General features: G+C 40.7%; 2 protein-coding genes across 14 annotated transcripts in view; both read left to right on the top strand.

Annotated features, from left to right (window-relative positions):
* LOC139971434 (uncharacterized) overlaps positions 1 to 13,867 on the top strand; it is a 48,003-nt gene that overhangs the window by 22,915 nt on the left and 11,221 nt on the right. The gene's annotated exons all lie outside the window — the stretch shown is intronic.
* LOC139971421 (uncharacterized) lies at positions 2,197 to 13,249 on the top strand. Its single transcript, XM_071977849.1, has 11 exons — positions 2,197 to 8,215; positions 8,415 to 8,864; positions 8,982 to 9,109; positions 9,318 to 9,447; positions 9,761 to 9,899; positions 10,153 to 10,304; positions 10,667 to 10,895; positions 11,297 to 11,368; positions 11,568 to 11,749; positions 12,175 to 12,450; positions 12,707 to 13,249. Exons 1-11 carry the CDS (start codon positions 8,138 to 8,140, stop codon positions 12,875 to 12,877), a joined length of 2,007 nt encoding a protein of 668 aa, XP_071833950.1. The 5' UTR covers positions 2,197 to 8,137; the 3' UTR covers positions 12,878 to 13,249.

The following is a 13,867-nucleotide window of genomic DNA, read 5'->3' as shown; positions in this document are numbered from 1 at the left end:
ATATCAACCCTTTTTTTTTTCATTACGGTCGCATTGGCGAAGACCATTCTCGGCTGGGGATGATAATTTCTGGAAAAATTAACGATAGTCGCCAGACCTATAATACTGTGGCGATCGGTTTTGCAACTGAAAATTTCACCAATACTTTACAAAAATAACGAAGGTACCCGCCCGACGCGGTACTACCCGGTTCCTAATTTATTACCCGAATCCTACGCAAAGTGTGATTTTTTTTTTGCAAACCGATGGTTAGGCAGATTTCCCATTGACCAAGTTAGTGTGGTCGAAGATAACAGCAATAACGAAAGTATTCCATTGATATCTTATAACTGCGTCACAATTTCAGCTAATAAACAGACGGCTAGGCTAGATTACCCCCATTGACTTAGTGTGATGTTAGGCAACCATGTGGTCGAAGTTGTCGAACGTAACAGCAATAATGAAAGTATTCCATGGATATCTTATAACTGCGTCACAAATTCAGCGAAGAAACAGATGGTTAGGCTTAGCTAGATTTCCATTGACTTAGTGTGGTGTTAGGCTACCATGTGGAAGAAATGATTGATTCAATCGTTTATTTCATAGGAGAGGTTGACAAGGAATTTTACGAGATGTTTATGGGTTATAGACGGGATAACAAAACAATAATCAGCGCAAGTGGCTTTTTTCTAATCGTTTATTCCAAATGCGATCAAATTGCGCAATCTAGTGGCTAATGCGAACCCTGGGCCTGCATATAAGATAGTAGTACTAGTAGGCTAGTAACTGTTTAAGGGCTAAATTGGATATTTATATGGTCTGATCCAATAGACGTGGAGAGCAAGCATAATCAGCGGCGGCAGTGTGAGCTAGTAGTAATGTTAATTATATGAAGTACAGTACTAACAAGTTAATGAAAGAAACAAAAGCAAATAGAAATTATTGAGGAAGGTTTTACCTTATCTTACACCTACGTATTTGAACATGAAAACATAAAGTAAGATATTTTTCACCGTACCCATTTTGTTAGAAATAATATACATTAGCCTATTATTTTAAAATAAAAATGTACTACGAGCCACTGACATCAGTACTAGCTACTAGCTTCAAAGTTCAACGTTAGTAGTCAGTTCCGTGACAGTAGTGCTACTCGATGTTGAGCCTAGGCCTTTTTTTGTACTAATATTTAGCATATCGAAGTGGCAATCACATTTTCATTCTGGGCCACCAGAATTTGGAAAAAAAATATAGATATAGTCGCCACAGAATTTCCTCCTGGTGACCGCATTCAATGGGGAATGAAAAAGGGTTGAGTATGATCGTTACCATGGTAATATATGAAGCTTTTTTTCGTTGATTTCCTTGATTTCTTTTCTACCTCCGAAATTTACATCTCTCAATTTCCGTTAATTTCTAACAACAGCGTTACTGTATCATTTGATCCGTCATTCGCATGTTTTTCATTACCGAATCGATGCATATCCAACCTGCAGAGGGACAAAAACTATTATCCTAACACACTGTAGCATACGCAAACTGGAGCTCATAACGTTCCCAACATTATTGCAACGATATTTTCATAAATTTCCCATGATTTTCAAAATTTTTAGTATCATTAGAGAAGTGACAATTGAGGAGAAGTGTAGTGCTGTAGCTGCTGAATATTATTCCAGATTTAAACAGACCATTGTGTACATTTTATGAACAGTAACATTTTAAGTATGGGTCGCCATGATTGAAAGAATCAAGTAGGGTGAAAACGACAGGCTAGGCATGTGGCTTCAGTGTGCATATTTTGGCGTGAAACTTTGCTTTTGAGTGTTTTAATCAATTTAAAAATCTTTATAAAATAGGCACCAAAATGGCGAGAATATCCGCAGTCTTGTGCAAATGCTGACCTCGGACATCTGGACTCAAAGATGACCAACTAAATGAAATGAAAAGGGATCAAATGAAATGACAGACACCCACCAAACAATACACACTGAGTGCCAAGATAAACATATAATAGTACCCCCATGTAAGTACAGTTACATCTCTATATTCCGACATCTCTATGTTCCGACGTCTCTATGTTCCGACGTCTCTATGTTTCGACAAACCCAGTTTATCGGACCCAACTTTCTTTTAACCGAAATTTTTTGGGACCATAAATTTTTCGGACCAAATGTTTTTTGGACCAACATGTTTTCGAACCAAATTTTTTTGGACTAACATGTTTTCGGACCCAATTTTTTTTGGACCCAATTGTTTTTGGACCAAAAAGATTTAGGTCCAAATATATTTGAGTACAAACTCACAACTTTGGTGGGTCCAAAAAAATTTGAGTACCCCCCAAAAAATTAGGTCCGAGAAAATGTGGGCCCAAAAAAATTTACTCCCCCAAAAAAATTTGGTACGAAAAATTGTTGGTCCCAAAAAATTTGGGTTAAAAAAAAGTTGGGTCCGAAAAAACGTCGGAACTGATAGGGATGTCACCGTAAGTACAATGTAGTTGAGATGTATGTCTTGCAAGTCACATAACTGTCACAACGGTAAGCGAACCAGAAATAAAGACATGAACAAGTGTAAATAGATATATATTTATGCTTTTTCCTCTCCTTCATCTGTTGTGTTAATTTTACTCTTTATAAGAAGTAGTTTAACTTTGAAAACATTACTTTCTTTGTTCTTCCTGTTTGCTCTGTCTGTAGTAAACAACTTCCCTACTTCCTGCCCTTTTCTTAGAAACGGTGTACCAGTATTAGTATGCAAATTAGTATTGGGTGGTTAACCCTGATTGGTTCTAAGTGTTGCTACTGGGACCAAGGGAGTAGTTGGGCCAATGAGAGGAGTTAAGTTGGTCACATGTTTATATGAATTTGGTTTAGGAGCTGACTTCCAGGAGTCTTAGAAAGAGATGCAGTTTTCTTGTGAGCAAGTCAACAGGGCATTAGTAGAATATGGGCACTCTTGAGGTTAGGGATTGTCCACAGTGTAGATATATATAGAGTTGTTGTTAACTAAGCTGTCAACCTTGTCTGATGAAAATGTATCTTAACTTTTCTGGAGGAATTATTTGTTGGAGGAATTATTTGTAAATTGTATATCTTGTTTACTGTGCCTATTCACACTAATGGACTTGATGGAGCGGAGAGCTGTCATTTAGTGGCTGTTTTGATAATATTGTACCTGGACTTTCTACTCTTCTTGGAAAGGACACCATTCAAACTTATTCGTTATTTACTGGAAGTTCATCTATAGCTATCGCCCACCGTCCCATTTTGTACTTGCTGTTATCTGCCGGACATTCATTGACCCTCTTTTATCATTTATGGTGCATACCAGTCATCGGGTGTTTACCGTTTAATTAATAACTTTGGGACACAAAAACCATTCTATAGAACTTATCACATGGTCAAGGGGTTTCTAGCCAGCAACAACAAAGCAAACAGCCGACAGGAATACAGTGCTACTTGAAGATACAGACCCGCCTGCCAGATAAGCCTATCTCTTATTTTATTAACGTGCAAAATATACTAGTCTTGTGGCCACTTGACACTCCCTAGTTAACTGTAACTTTTATCACACAATTAAGTGTAAATTGATTTGTTTTTAAGTATAATTGTTTAACAGTGCGTTCATTTGAAGTGTACTTTGCAAAGTTTCTCACGTTGCATATTTACTTGTTGAGGTCAAGTTAATATAGTTACATACTGAATCTAACTGCAAGTCTTATTGTTTATTTAGCCTGTTGTAGTTAAAATATAGTGGTAATAGCTGTCCTCACACTTTGTAACCACTAGGGGGAATCCCAACAAGCCTGCCAGTTTAGCTAGCTGCTGACAAGAACCCCATATCTCGCATCTCTTATAAATTGCTGTACAGGAATTTTAGAAAAAGTTTTACTTACTGTGCATATTATTATTATTAACTGAAGTATTGTCATTAACAGATCACAGCTTTAGATCAAATAAAAGAACTCAATAAACAGAAACACACAAGTGAGGAGAGAAACAAATACTTTGTTGGTATCATAGAGGCAAGAATTTATTGAGCATTCTCTATGACTATTTCAGTGAGAATGAAATGGTTAAATGCATGAGCAGTCCTCTTAATCCAAACAAATGATTCATAATATAATCTTAACAGGAGAATAAACCTGAAATCATCAAATAAAATGCAGACATTTTTACCCATAAATATTAAATTAAATTAAATTAAAAGTAAATTTTGCAAAAGGGTCAATATAAATTATCGACTTACAGGAAGAATTGTACAATAGTAAAGCCATGGCTTCCTATCAATTATAACATTGACATAAAAAGAACATAAAATAGTCTGGAAATCTTGCAAATTTATGAAGATTAAAAAGAAATGTAAAGGATATTAATATACATGTTGGCAATAACTGAAAAAGTGATTGCTTACATGCAGGGTTATAGCTAGGAGATTGTGAGTGCTGGTTAAATAAATTTGGGAAGCGTAGCGAGTGAAGCTCTCGCATCTCACGGCCGGGGTTCCAGGGGCCCGCTTAAGGGTGATTTTTGCTACTTTTCAGATTTACAATTGGTAAATAACAGAAAAAGGTGACGTTATTATCATGTTTTACGGCAAAGGAAAGATAAATTTGTTACTTTTGTTGTATTTCACTATTTTTTTGTGCCGGCCTGTGGACTGTTTATTCACTTCCAATGCCGGCCGGCAGGCGTGAGTGGCGGTTACCACCGGCCGCCGCCGGCCGGCGTGGCTATAACCCTGCTTACATGCATTGAATAGCAAGGAGACATACTGATGTTTAAGTGTGGTGATCACCAGTGAAATTTTCCTTTTCTTAATCTGAACCAGTAACTCGCAGTACTTTCAATACATCGCTACACTGTGTCTGAATATTAAAGATATCCACTCTCCCCCTACCTGCCCAACTATCCAAACAATAAGCTAGATAATATAATTTATACCAGCTGATAACATTCAACTGGTTTACACTTCTAGTTCTTGTACTGTCCCTTCCTCCCCCAATTTATTAATTTAAGTGGATGGCGTATTAAAGCATAGATAATTACCACTTTGATTTCAAAATGCCAGACGCTTTATTATCCTACAAAGTTTAATAATCTGAAATATTTTCACCGAATAAACAATTCTTGCATGGACAGGTGCTAGATCAGTGGTACCACAACAACCTATGCAATCACCATTGGAACGGTCTACTTTATAATACATCACCGAGGCCACAGCCAACTCACACACACACACTTATTACCATATAGAGCTTATAAATATTCATGAGTGGACAGGTCTCACAATGAATTAGAAATAATCACCATTGGAACAGTCTACTTTAAAATACATCACCCAGGCCACAGCCAACTTACACACACACTTATTACCATATAGAGCTTATAAATATTCATGAGTGGACAGGTCTCACAATGAATAAGAAGAAATTATCTTTAATTTCTACAATTCAGCTAGTCTTTGGTCAAATAGCTTGATTTATCCTTCAAAGTTTGTCATGGTTCTAATTTGTTTTGTCTTTTCGACGTGGCCAGGTTGGAGAGCCAAATGCAACAGTTTCTGAGTGTAAGATTTGCCGATTCATGTGTGTAGTAGAGTACCATGATTGTGTGTAGCCTAATACCACACTGAAGTCAATGGGAAATCTAGCCTAACAATAGTGCACAGGCTTCATGAATGTAAAAGTGCCATTCACGGTAAATGATGAGCGCTCCCAAAATCCCAACCTACTCAAAAGGGTAATGTCACTGACTACAAGGTATGTGTCACACGGCCCAGCGCGGGAAGACCGCTATTGTACTGAATATGAATGTTATTGGCAGTTTCACTGAGGAGGATGGAAGCAAGTTATTTGTTGGTAGAGAGGAGAGGGGGGGGGGAGGGCAATGCATGGTTTATGTAAGGACCGAGACGGTACTTAATAGTTACACAAAGTGAAGCTGCTCTTCAAAGGGACTTTGTTACAAAGGGACCAGACCAGAAAAGTATCCACTTATTTCTGGTTCCTCTACTTCCATCTCACATATATATTATTTCAATATAGTTTACTATATTTGATACCATCTATATTTATCTTAAACTGTTCAAAATGTAAAATAATGGAATGTGGAAAAATAAATTCAATTCAATTCAAGGTGGAGTCACCCTTGGCACGGTACGACTTACCTTCTGTAGCTGAAAGATGCTAGTTATTTAGTTATATTTTTGGGGGGCAGGGCCAGAAGGGAGGGTCTATGGGTCATACAGCGACACCGATGACGACAATGACAAAGACAAAGAAGTTGAGAATATCCCAAAGTCAAAGGAGACGGAGAACGAATCAGACGGTCTTATCATCATTGAAGATGAGGAGGACTTACAAGTGTCTTGCTATTTACTTTATCGATGGTATTTAGTTTTCTTAGTATCATTCATCAAGGAACAATGGGCCTCTGGTGTGTTGGAGGAGACCGTCCTAGAGGATGGAGATAGTCCAGTCGGCTGCCTTCCCCAGTGGAGCAGGGGGCTTCTCTGCCCTCCACATGGAGATGGTGGACTCGGCCTTGGCGAGATACTGTATGGGAGCAGGCGGTCCACTGCCCTTATCGACAAGGGAGTGCAGCTGTGGCTGTCTTTGATGACGGCAGAGGGCCGTCTGTGGTCGTCTCAGCTCTTAAGCTACCCGGGCAACGTCAAGGCCGACATCATCACCTTCGTGGGGGCAAGGCTGATGGGTCAGTTTATCGGTATGTGAGATATCACTTTACATTGACTTACCTTTTGTATCTGAAAGATGCTAGTTATTAATTGATTGATTTTATTAGTTATTTATTTATTTATTTATACAGATTATAACTGTCTAGAAATTCTGATATTCATCCTGCCGCAGGATTTATTCTCTTGGATTAATTCGGTTTTGTTGTTTCTTTTTCTTTACATTTTACAACATCTCGATGAATATTTTATCACACATTACTCTTCCTTTTCTTGTTTTAGAAAAAACTGCTATTTTTCTTTCAGTTAATGGAATGGAATTTTATTATGTTACAGGAACGAGGGAGCGACAGCTAAGAAACCTCCTACGAGTCGTACGAAGACGATGACCTAATTACACCCATGACCCTAAATCTGCAAATATCCTCCTGCAACCTTGGACTCAAAAAACTAAACTAGGCAACCCCAAACCAAGAATCCCCCTAAAAACAAGACAAAGAAACTTCTCAGTAGTTGCCTGTGGCATTAACCCTGAAATCCAAATCAAAGACATTGAACAAGAATTGAAAGATCAAGAATACTACCCAATCCAAACAAAAAGACTGATTAGTCGCGCCACTAACAAGTGAAGCGCCACTAATTAACTGATTAGTCGCGCCACTAACACTTACCTGGAAGGTAAAAATCACATTTGAAGAAAAAGAACACCAACAAACACTTATCAAACATGGCCTATACCTAGAATACTCTCAACACAAAACCGAGGAATATATAACAAACTCCCCCAAATCACCCAGTGCTTCAAATGCAAGCTCTTTGGTCACACTCACCACAGCTGTAAAAACCAAACAAGATGCCTTAGATGTGGCAAAAATCACAGGGTAAAAGATTGTCCAGAACAAAAAGAGAACACCAAATGGCAAACTGCTCAGGGACTCATGCCGCCCTATACAAAGGCTGCCCGAAATTCAAAGAAGCTAAAACAGAAACTATTAATAAACAACAAGTACAGAGAACCTACGCAAATGTCACCAAAGCTGCCCCTAAAATTGAAATAAATAAATTCGCCACGGAAGAAAAACTCAATATTGCAACATTTGTAGTTGAATTAGTACAATAAACATTCCAAAAAGCCAACAATATTAGATCTGAAGACCTTGCCAGCTATTTCACCGTGTTAGCACTAAAACACATAAACTTAAACAACACCATTGAGGACCGGACAAAAGAAGAGGTAGACAATGACAGAGTAAGTAAAATGAAAGAAATATTTTTCCTTTAGTTGCATTGCTTCATGTATATTTAGGTATATATATATAAACCTATATACATATATAAATGTGTCTGTGTGTCATAAGATGTAAGACTTAGCTATTAAAATCTGTCGTTACCACTAAAATTTTCTTTCATAATGTGAATAGATTTCAAAATTGTTAGCTATTCCACATTGTTCCCCTTCCAGGCGATGGACATACTGAAGAGTCTGGGGACGGAGGCCGCAGAGTCCGACACATCCAGGCCTCTTTTCAGCGACCACGAATCGGTACTTAGCACACATTTGCCTTACTCATAAGGGTATGGGCCATTTCAGTTGGTAGGGTGGAGGGGTCAAAAACAGCTATGTCAGAATCTTGGCTGATTCTCACATTCCATGCCAATACGTTCAGAATAACCAAATATCTGGCTAATAAAAATATTATTTATATATATATATATATTCTTTGCACATTTGTATTCCTCAGGTTGATGAGCTGGAAGTGAAGGAAGAGAGAAATGACCGGGAAGATGCGGCAATGGAACAAGACAGGGATGGGGATGACGAGGGGATAGGAGGAGAGGACAGGGATGGGGATGACGAGGGGACAGGAGGAGAGGACAGGGATGGGGATGACGAGGGGACAGGAGCAGAGGACACGGATGGGGATGACGAGGGGACAGGAGGAGAGGACAGGGATGGGGATGACGAGGGGACAGGAGGAGAGGACAGGGATGGGGATGACGAGGGGACAGGAGGAGAGGACAGGGATGGGGATGACGAGGGGACAGGAGGAGAGGACAGGGATGGGGATGACGAGGGGACAGGAGGAGAGGACACGGATGGGGATGACAAGGGACCGGACGTAGACAGGGATGGGGATGACGAGGGGACAGGACTAGCTAGCCGGGCGAAACGTCCTCGCCTTGGGGAACCGGTAAATATAATTCATTCATTTACCTTTATGCTACTTTGATTGTACAGGCCAACAATGCTTGTGTTCCCTGTGACCTGAATAAACATTTCTCTTCTACCTCTTTCATTTTAAACACAGAAACGGAAACCAAGGCAATGTCCTCTTTGTGAGGGCATGTTCGTCCAGCTGGCAACACACTTGACAGACAGCCACAACGTGGCCAACAGGGAAAACCGACTGCAACTACTGAACCAAGCCCGCACCCAGTAAGTCTTTTTATCGACACAAGTTGGTTCAAATTTAATCCTTGCTTATGTCGAGGTGTAGTATTTGAACAAATATCAGCTGATGTAGGAGACGTGAAAAGTAATTGTAACACTGCAAATGAATAACTGGATATGTATGTGCATCGGTCTGGCTTCTTCACAAATCATAAATCACTATTTAAGTGAGTGCATTTTTTACTTTCAACAGAAAAGTCCAAAGGAGTAGGTCAGGAAAGGGGGCAGAAGGGAGGACCCTCCGTGATTGTCCGGTCCCTGGCTGCCCGTCAACGGCACTCCTGAGGATCGACCAGCACCTCAGGAGGTGCCATGGTTTCGAAGTAAGTGTCCACTATTCCAATCCATCTGCTTTTTGCAAACGTTATTTCGTATTAGTGACTTCACTAATTGTCTTTAAAATTCTGTAATATGCAAATGAGATACCAAAACAAACAGAAAGGTTGGTACCACTTCATCTTTGAATTAGTAGGCTCCACGGTCTAAAACTGCATCGGACTCACCATACTTTCTCGGGAGGGGTCTTGAATCAATTGCTGGCCACAGGGTCAAAGCATTAGCAAGTCGGGTGAGCATTATTAAGTGTTGTTATACATGACTTTGTAATACATGCTTTCCTGTTTTTCTTTTTCTCAGAAATCCAGCCAAGAATATATGCTTTGGCTGGCGGCAGCCAGGGCTACCGTGCCGGAAACTGACCCCACTTCCCCCGAGAAAGCAAAGCCTTCGGCCCACTCAAAAATTCCCAAGAAGTTGGATGACAAGGCGGTTTTAGGTATAAACTACATGCTACAATATTCTTTGTTATCCATCCTACCATGCAGGTATTCACACAATGCGAAAGTATCACATATTAATGTTATTGTGAGATACTGATGAGCTGCGCTCTTAAGGGTAGATATGTCCATACAGCAAGCAGTATTTCTTTTTACAAAAGATTTTTGACAGCAATAAATATATCTTCTTACGAATGTCTTGTTTACAGGCCCTCCTATTCTAATTATGAGTTAACTTTTCTTGTTACACAGACAGGTTCCTGAGCTACGAGGCCGCCATGGTTGGGGGTACTGGCCCCAACCTAAAGCAGGCAGAGCAGCACCGCCGGCAAGTGGAGATACTGCTCCAGAGACTGGAGGTCAATTCCATTGCCGGTCTGGTCGACCCGCTGTCAGTACAGAGGTAGGTGACTTATCCGGCTAAATTATGGCCACATTTTGAGTCCAAAATTCGAATACGACACTAGATTTTCTTGAATTGTCTGTAATATGTTATATAGTGGTTCACCTATGCCGTCCAAACATCAATATAAAAACTCAAGAAGGGATGAAAGTTGGAAACATTCACAGCAAATCCAGATATATATCACCTCATTGTCGTTGTAAAGGCCAGTTTACTGTCACGAAGAAGTGTGAAAACATAATTTGTTAATTTCAGTATAATTAATAGAAATGTATTCGACCAATTGCTCTAACACCATTCCAAAGTATTGATTCGTTCTTCTCTTACGCATACGTATCTTATCATATTTTTTTCTAACTCAAGACTGCAAATCTTCTCCGGGAAGACAAGAAGGCACCTAAGACCATTTCCAGCTACCTTCTGTCCATGAAACTGTTCTGTCGCTTCCTCAGACTAAACGAGGAAGTGTCCAGGTCCGCCGGCGTAAAGCCCAAGGCCGCAAAGTGGACGGACCTGGCAACAGAGCAGTTTCAGGTAGCCTTGCGCCCGGAGATAGATCGCCATGGCAGGAAAATTGCAAGCCAGATCAAAGGTAAGTTCCCTTCATATCTCTTACTTTGGGAACGAGGCTCGATATGTCATGTTGGGCAGACCGTTCAGTCAATCTCAAATTTTCTGCACCCCCCACCTTCTCTTCTGTTGGTGGCAGGTGAAATCTTAGGGGGGTTAAGAATTTTTGCAAAACATTATATATTTTTAACAAATAAGTGAATGTATACCTTGAATAATCTTGATGAATTAAATTTTCGAAAACCCCTGTTGCATGCTCCTTAGGAAAAGCTGTTCCCCCTCCAGCCTCTCTGAGTGGGGCAAATCTTGATTCAACCCCCTGACCCACCACTTTTGTGTATGGGACTGGGATTTTCATACAAAGGTTCACAAGTCTGTATGGATCTGATACAGAACTTTTCTTGCAGAACTTTTGTTTTGCAGATTCCATTCTGTCATCAGCAGAAATTGGGAAACTAAAAAGGCTTGCAACGAAAGAAGGAATTGCCATGGCGGGTGAGCTTTTTTAAACCATATTTTAAGATCCTTTAAGATAAGAGAGTAGATACACATAGTTTAAAAGGAGTATGAGTACTGGTGGGTGGGGGAGCGGTCTTGGGGGTTGGGAGGGGAGGAAGAGCAACAAATGTGGGTTGGTCGCCACTGGGTATGTCATGCAAATGATCACATTTTCCATTCATTCTTTTCTTTACAGAGAATACAGACTCCATTCTGCAGTCCTCCGTGGCCATGAACAGGTTTCGAGACCTGCTCATGGCAATGATAGTGATCAGTACTGGCCACCGCAGCGGTGTGTTACTGAACCTCACCGCAGAGGAATTCTCGCGGGTCGAGCGGTTCTGTCTGCAGGATGGGTCGGTGAGATGGACAATAAAAGTAAGAACAAACATGCTTTGTGTTTTCATGGAACTGAATTATCTCGTCTTCCACTGTAGGACACCATAATATGGACAATATTTAGCTCACATCTTAGATATATTCTGTCGTTGCAGTTCGACATAAATTAATCCGCCCACTCCGACATCCCGAAGGTTAAAGGATGGTATGGCGGCGGGATGGGATTTATCGGCCAAGATTACACGTTTTGATTTTTACCTGTGTTACTGACCTACTGTGATCGCACTTATCTCACCCACATTGACTTCCTAAGATACAATGTCACCACTGTTGGGCACCCTGCTTACTATACAATACATTTGATTACCGATATTTTAATTGCTCATTTTATAGCACTTTTACTGTAGCCTTTGATAGTACCATTGCTCCATTTTCACATTTGAATATTTTATTTGCCTTCAAAGATTTCAGACCACAAGACCCTGAAGTCGCATGGACCGACCCACATTACGATAGACCAGACAACCTATAACTTAATGTTGGTCTATTTTAATGTGGTTCGGCCCCATCATCTTAGGGGTCGAGTGGCGACCGAGGCGGAGGAAAGGGACACCCCTTTCTTCCTCTCAAACAACGGGAACCGGGTGCGGAGGCTGAAGGCGCTAATGGTGGCAGTTGGGTTGTCGCTGGGTGTTGAAAACTTTTCTCCCCTGAACCTCAGGAAGACAGCCGCGACCTTGGTAAGATTTCAAAGTCCATAACATAATTGAATTATACCAACCCAAGAATAAATAGAACAACAAGTAAATTCAATGGGGGAAGGATAGAGCCCTCCAATACTGTATGTTACCTGCTTAAAGTCTTTGTTCATTTTTGCCTTTCCAGAGGGCCAAAAGTTCTGCAATTGCTGGCCACAGAGCCAAAAGTTCCCCAATTTTAGTTTGTGTTACCCTATTAACCGGAAACTGATATTGGATTCAAACTTTTTAATTACAGGCCGTTCAATTGGAGACCGCCGCTGGACGGTCCAGGGTCGCACAGGCTATGTCTCATACCGAGTACACTCAGGGGAGGTACTATAACGAGAGGCTGGCCGGCGAACAGGCCTGCATAGCAGGTTCCACCGTCGCCGGTCTCCTCAATGGGGTAAGAATGACAATTTGCTAATGAGTGCCCCCCAGAGAGAACCAGCTGCCAAGAAAGAAAAAGAACCGACTGACGTCGGATGACGAGGGAGCCCTGGAGCGGTACTATGACCAAATTTACAGTACTCCGGAGAGCTCTCCGAACACAGACGTAAGCAAATCTGCAATAGTAAAGTTAAGACGACAATTGACAATGATGCAATATTTAAAAAGCAAATTCAAATTTTATCAACTTATAATTTCATTCCCTATATATGCAGTCCCATTCAACAACAACGGAAGTAGACCTGAAGGATGAGGCTTCGAGATACCTGACATCGTTGAGCACGGGAGATGTACAACACTCACTCTGATGCCTTGTTCACTGACAGTGAACTTGAGGTAAATGACACATCAGTCTGACACACAATGACACATCAGACACACAGAAATCTAGATCTGCCATAGATTTATATGTGAACTTATTTGGATGTAAAACTATTTTATTCTCAGCCGAGAAAGAACCAACTGCCGAGGGAGAACCATCCACCACTGCCAAGAAACCAATGAAGGGAACCACGATCCAGAGTGCCCCCCAGAGAGAGCCAGCTGCCGAGGGAGAACCAGCAACCGCTGAAGAAATAACAAGGAAGAAAACAACCATCCCCTGTGTCCCCCAGAGTGAGCCAGCTGCCAAGATCCAACCGACTGCAGAGGGAGAACCAGCAACTGTTCAGCAAGATGGAAAAGAAGAGGATGAAAAGAAACCAAAGGTCCATGTGAAGTCGTTCCCAGTGTTCCCTGAACCCACCAGCGATTGCCCACTCTGTAGTCAGGCTGTCAAACCATCTGATCCAGAAGCACAGCATATCCACCAAGGAGTATCGACAGAAGGTCCTTTACCAGTCAAGAGCCATGTGAATATATTTGTCTACAGGAATAACTGGTGTAGTTACTGATTATTTATTACCATATTATTTATTAGTAATATTATTATATATTATTTATTTATTTATTACTAATATTATTTTAT

The sequence above is a fragment of the Apostichopus japonicus genome, chromosome 1 (genome assembly GCF_037975245.1).
Source record: "Apostichopus japonicus isolate 1M-3 chromosome 1, ASM3797524v1, whole genome shotgun sequence".
Taxonomy (NCBI): domain Eukaryota; kingdom Metazoa; phylum Echinodermata; class Holothuroidea; order Aspidochirotida; family Stichopodidae; genus Apostichopus; species Apostichopus japonicus.
Note: the sequence above shows the minus strand (reverse complement) of the source record. Positions and strands in the feature narration are given on the sequence as shown.

What these genes read in the sequence shown, in the direction of transcription:
- LOC139971421 (XM_071977849.1), top strand. Translation starts at nt 8,138, where the DNA reads ATGGACATACTGAAGAGTCTGGGGACGGAGGCCGCAGAGTCCGACACA. An exon ending in GGAGGTGCCATGGTTTCGAA is followed by an intron (nt 9,448 to 9,760) that starts GTAAGTGTCCAC and finishes TCTTTTTCTCAG; the next exon opens with AAATCCAGCCAAGAATATAT. An exon ending in GGATGACAAGGCGGTTTTAG is followed by an intron (nt 9,900 to 10,152) that starts GTATAAACTACA and finishes CTTGTTACACAG; the next exon opens with ACAGGTTCCTGAGCTACGAG.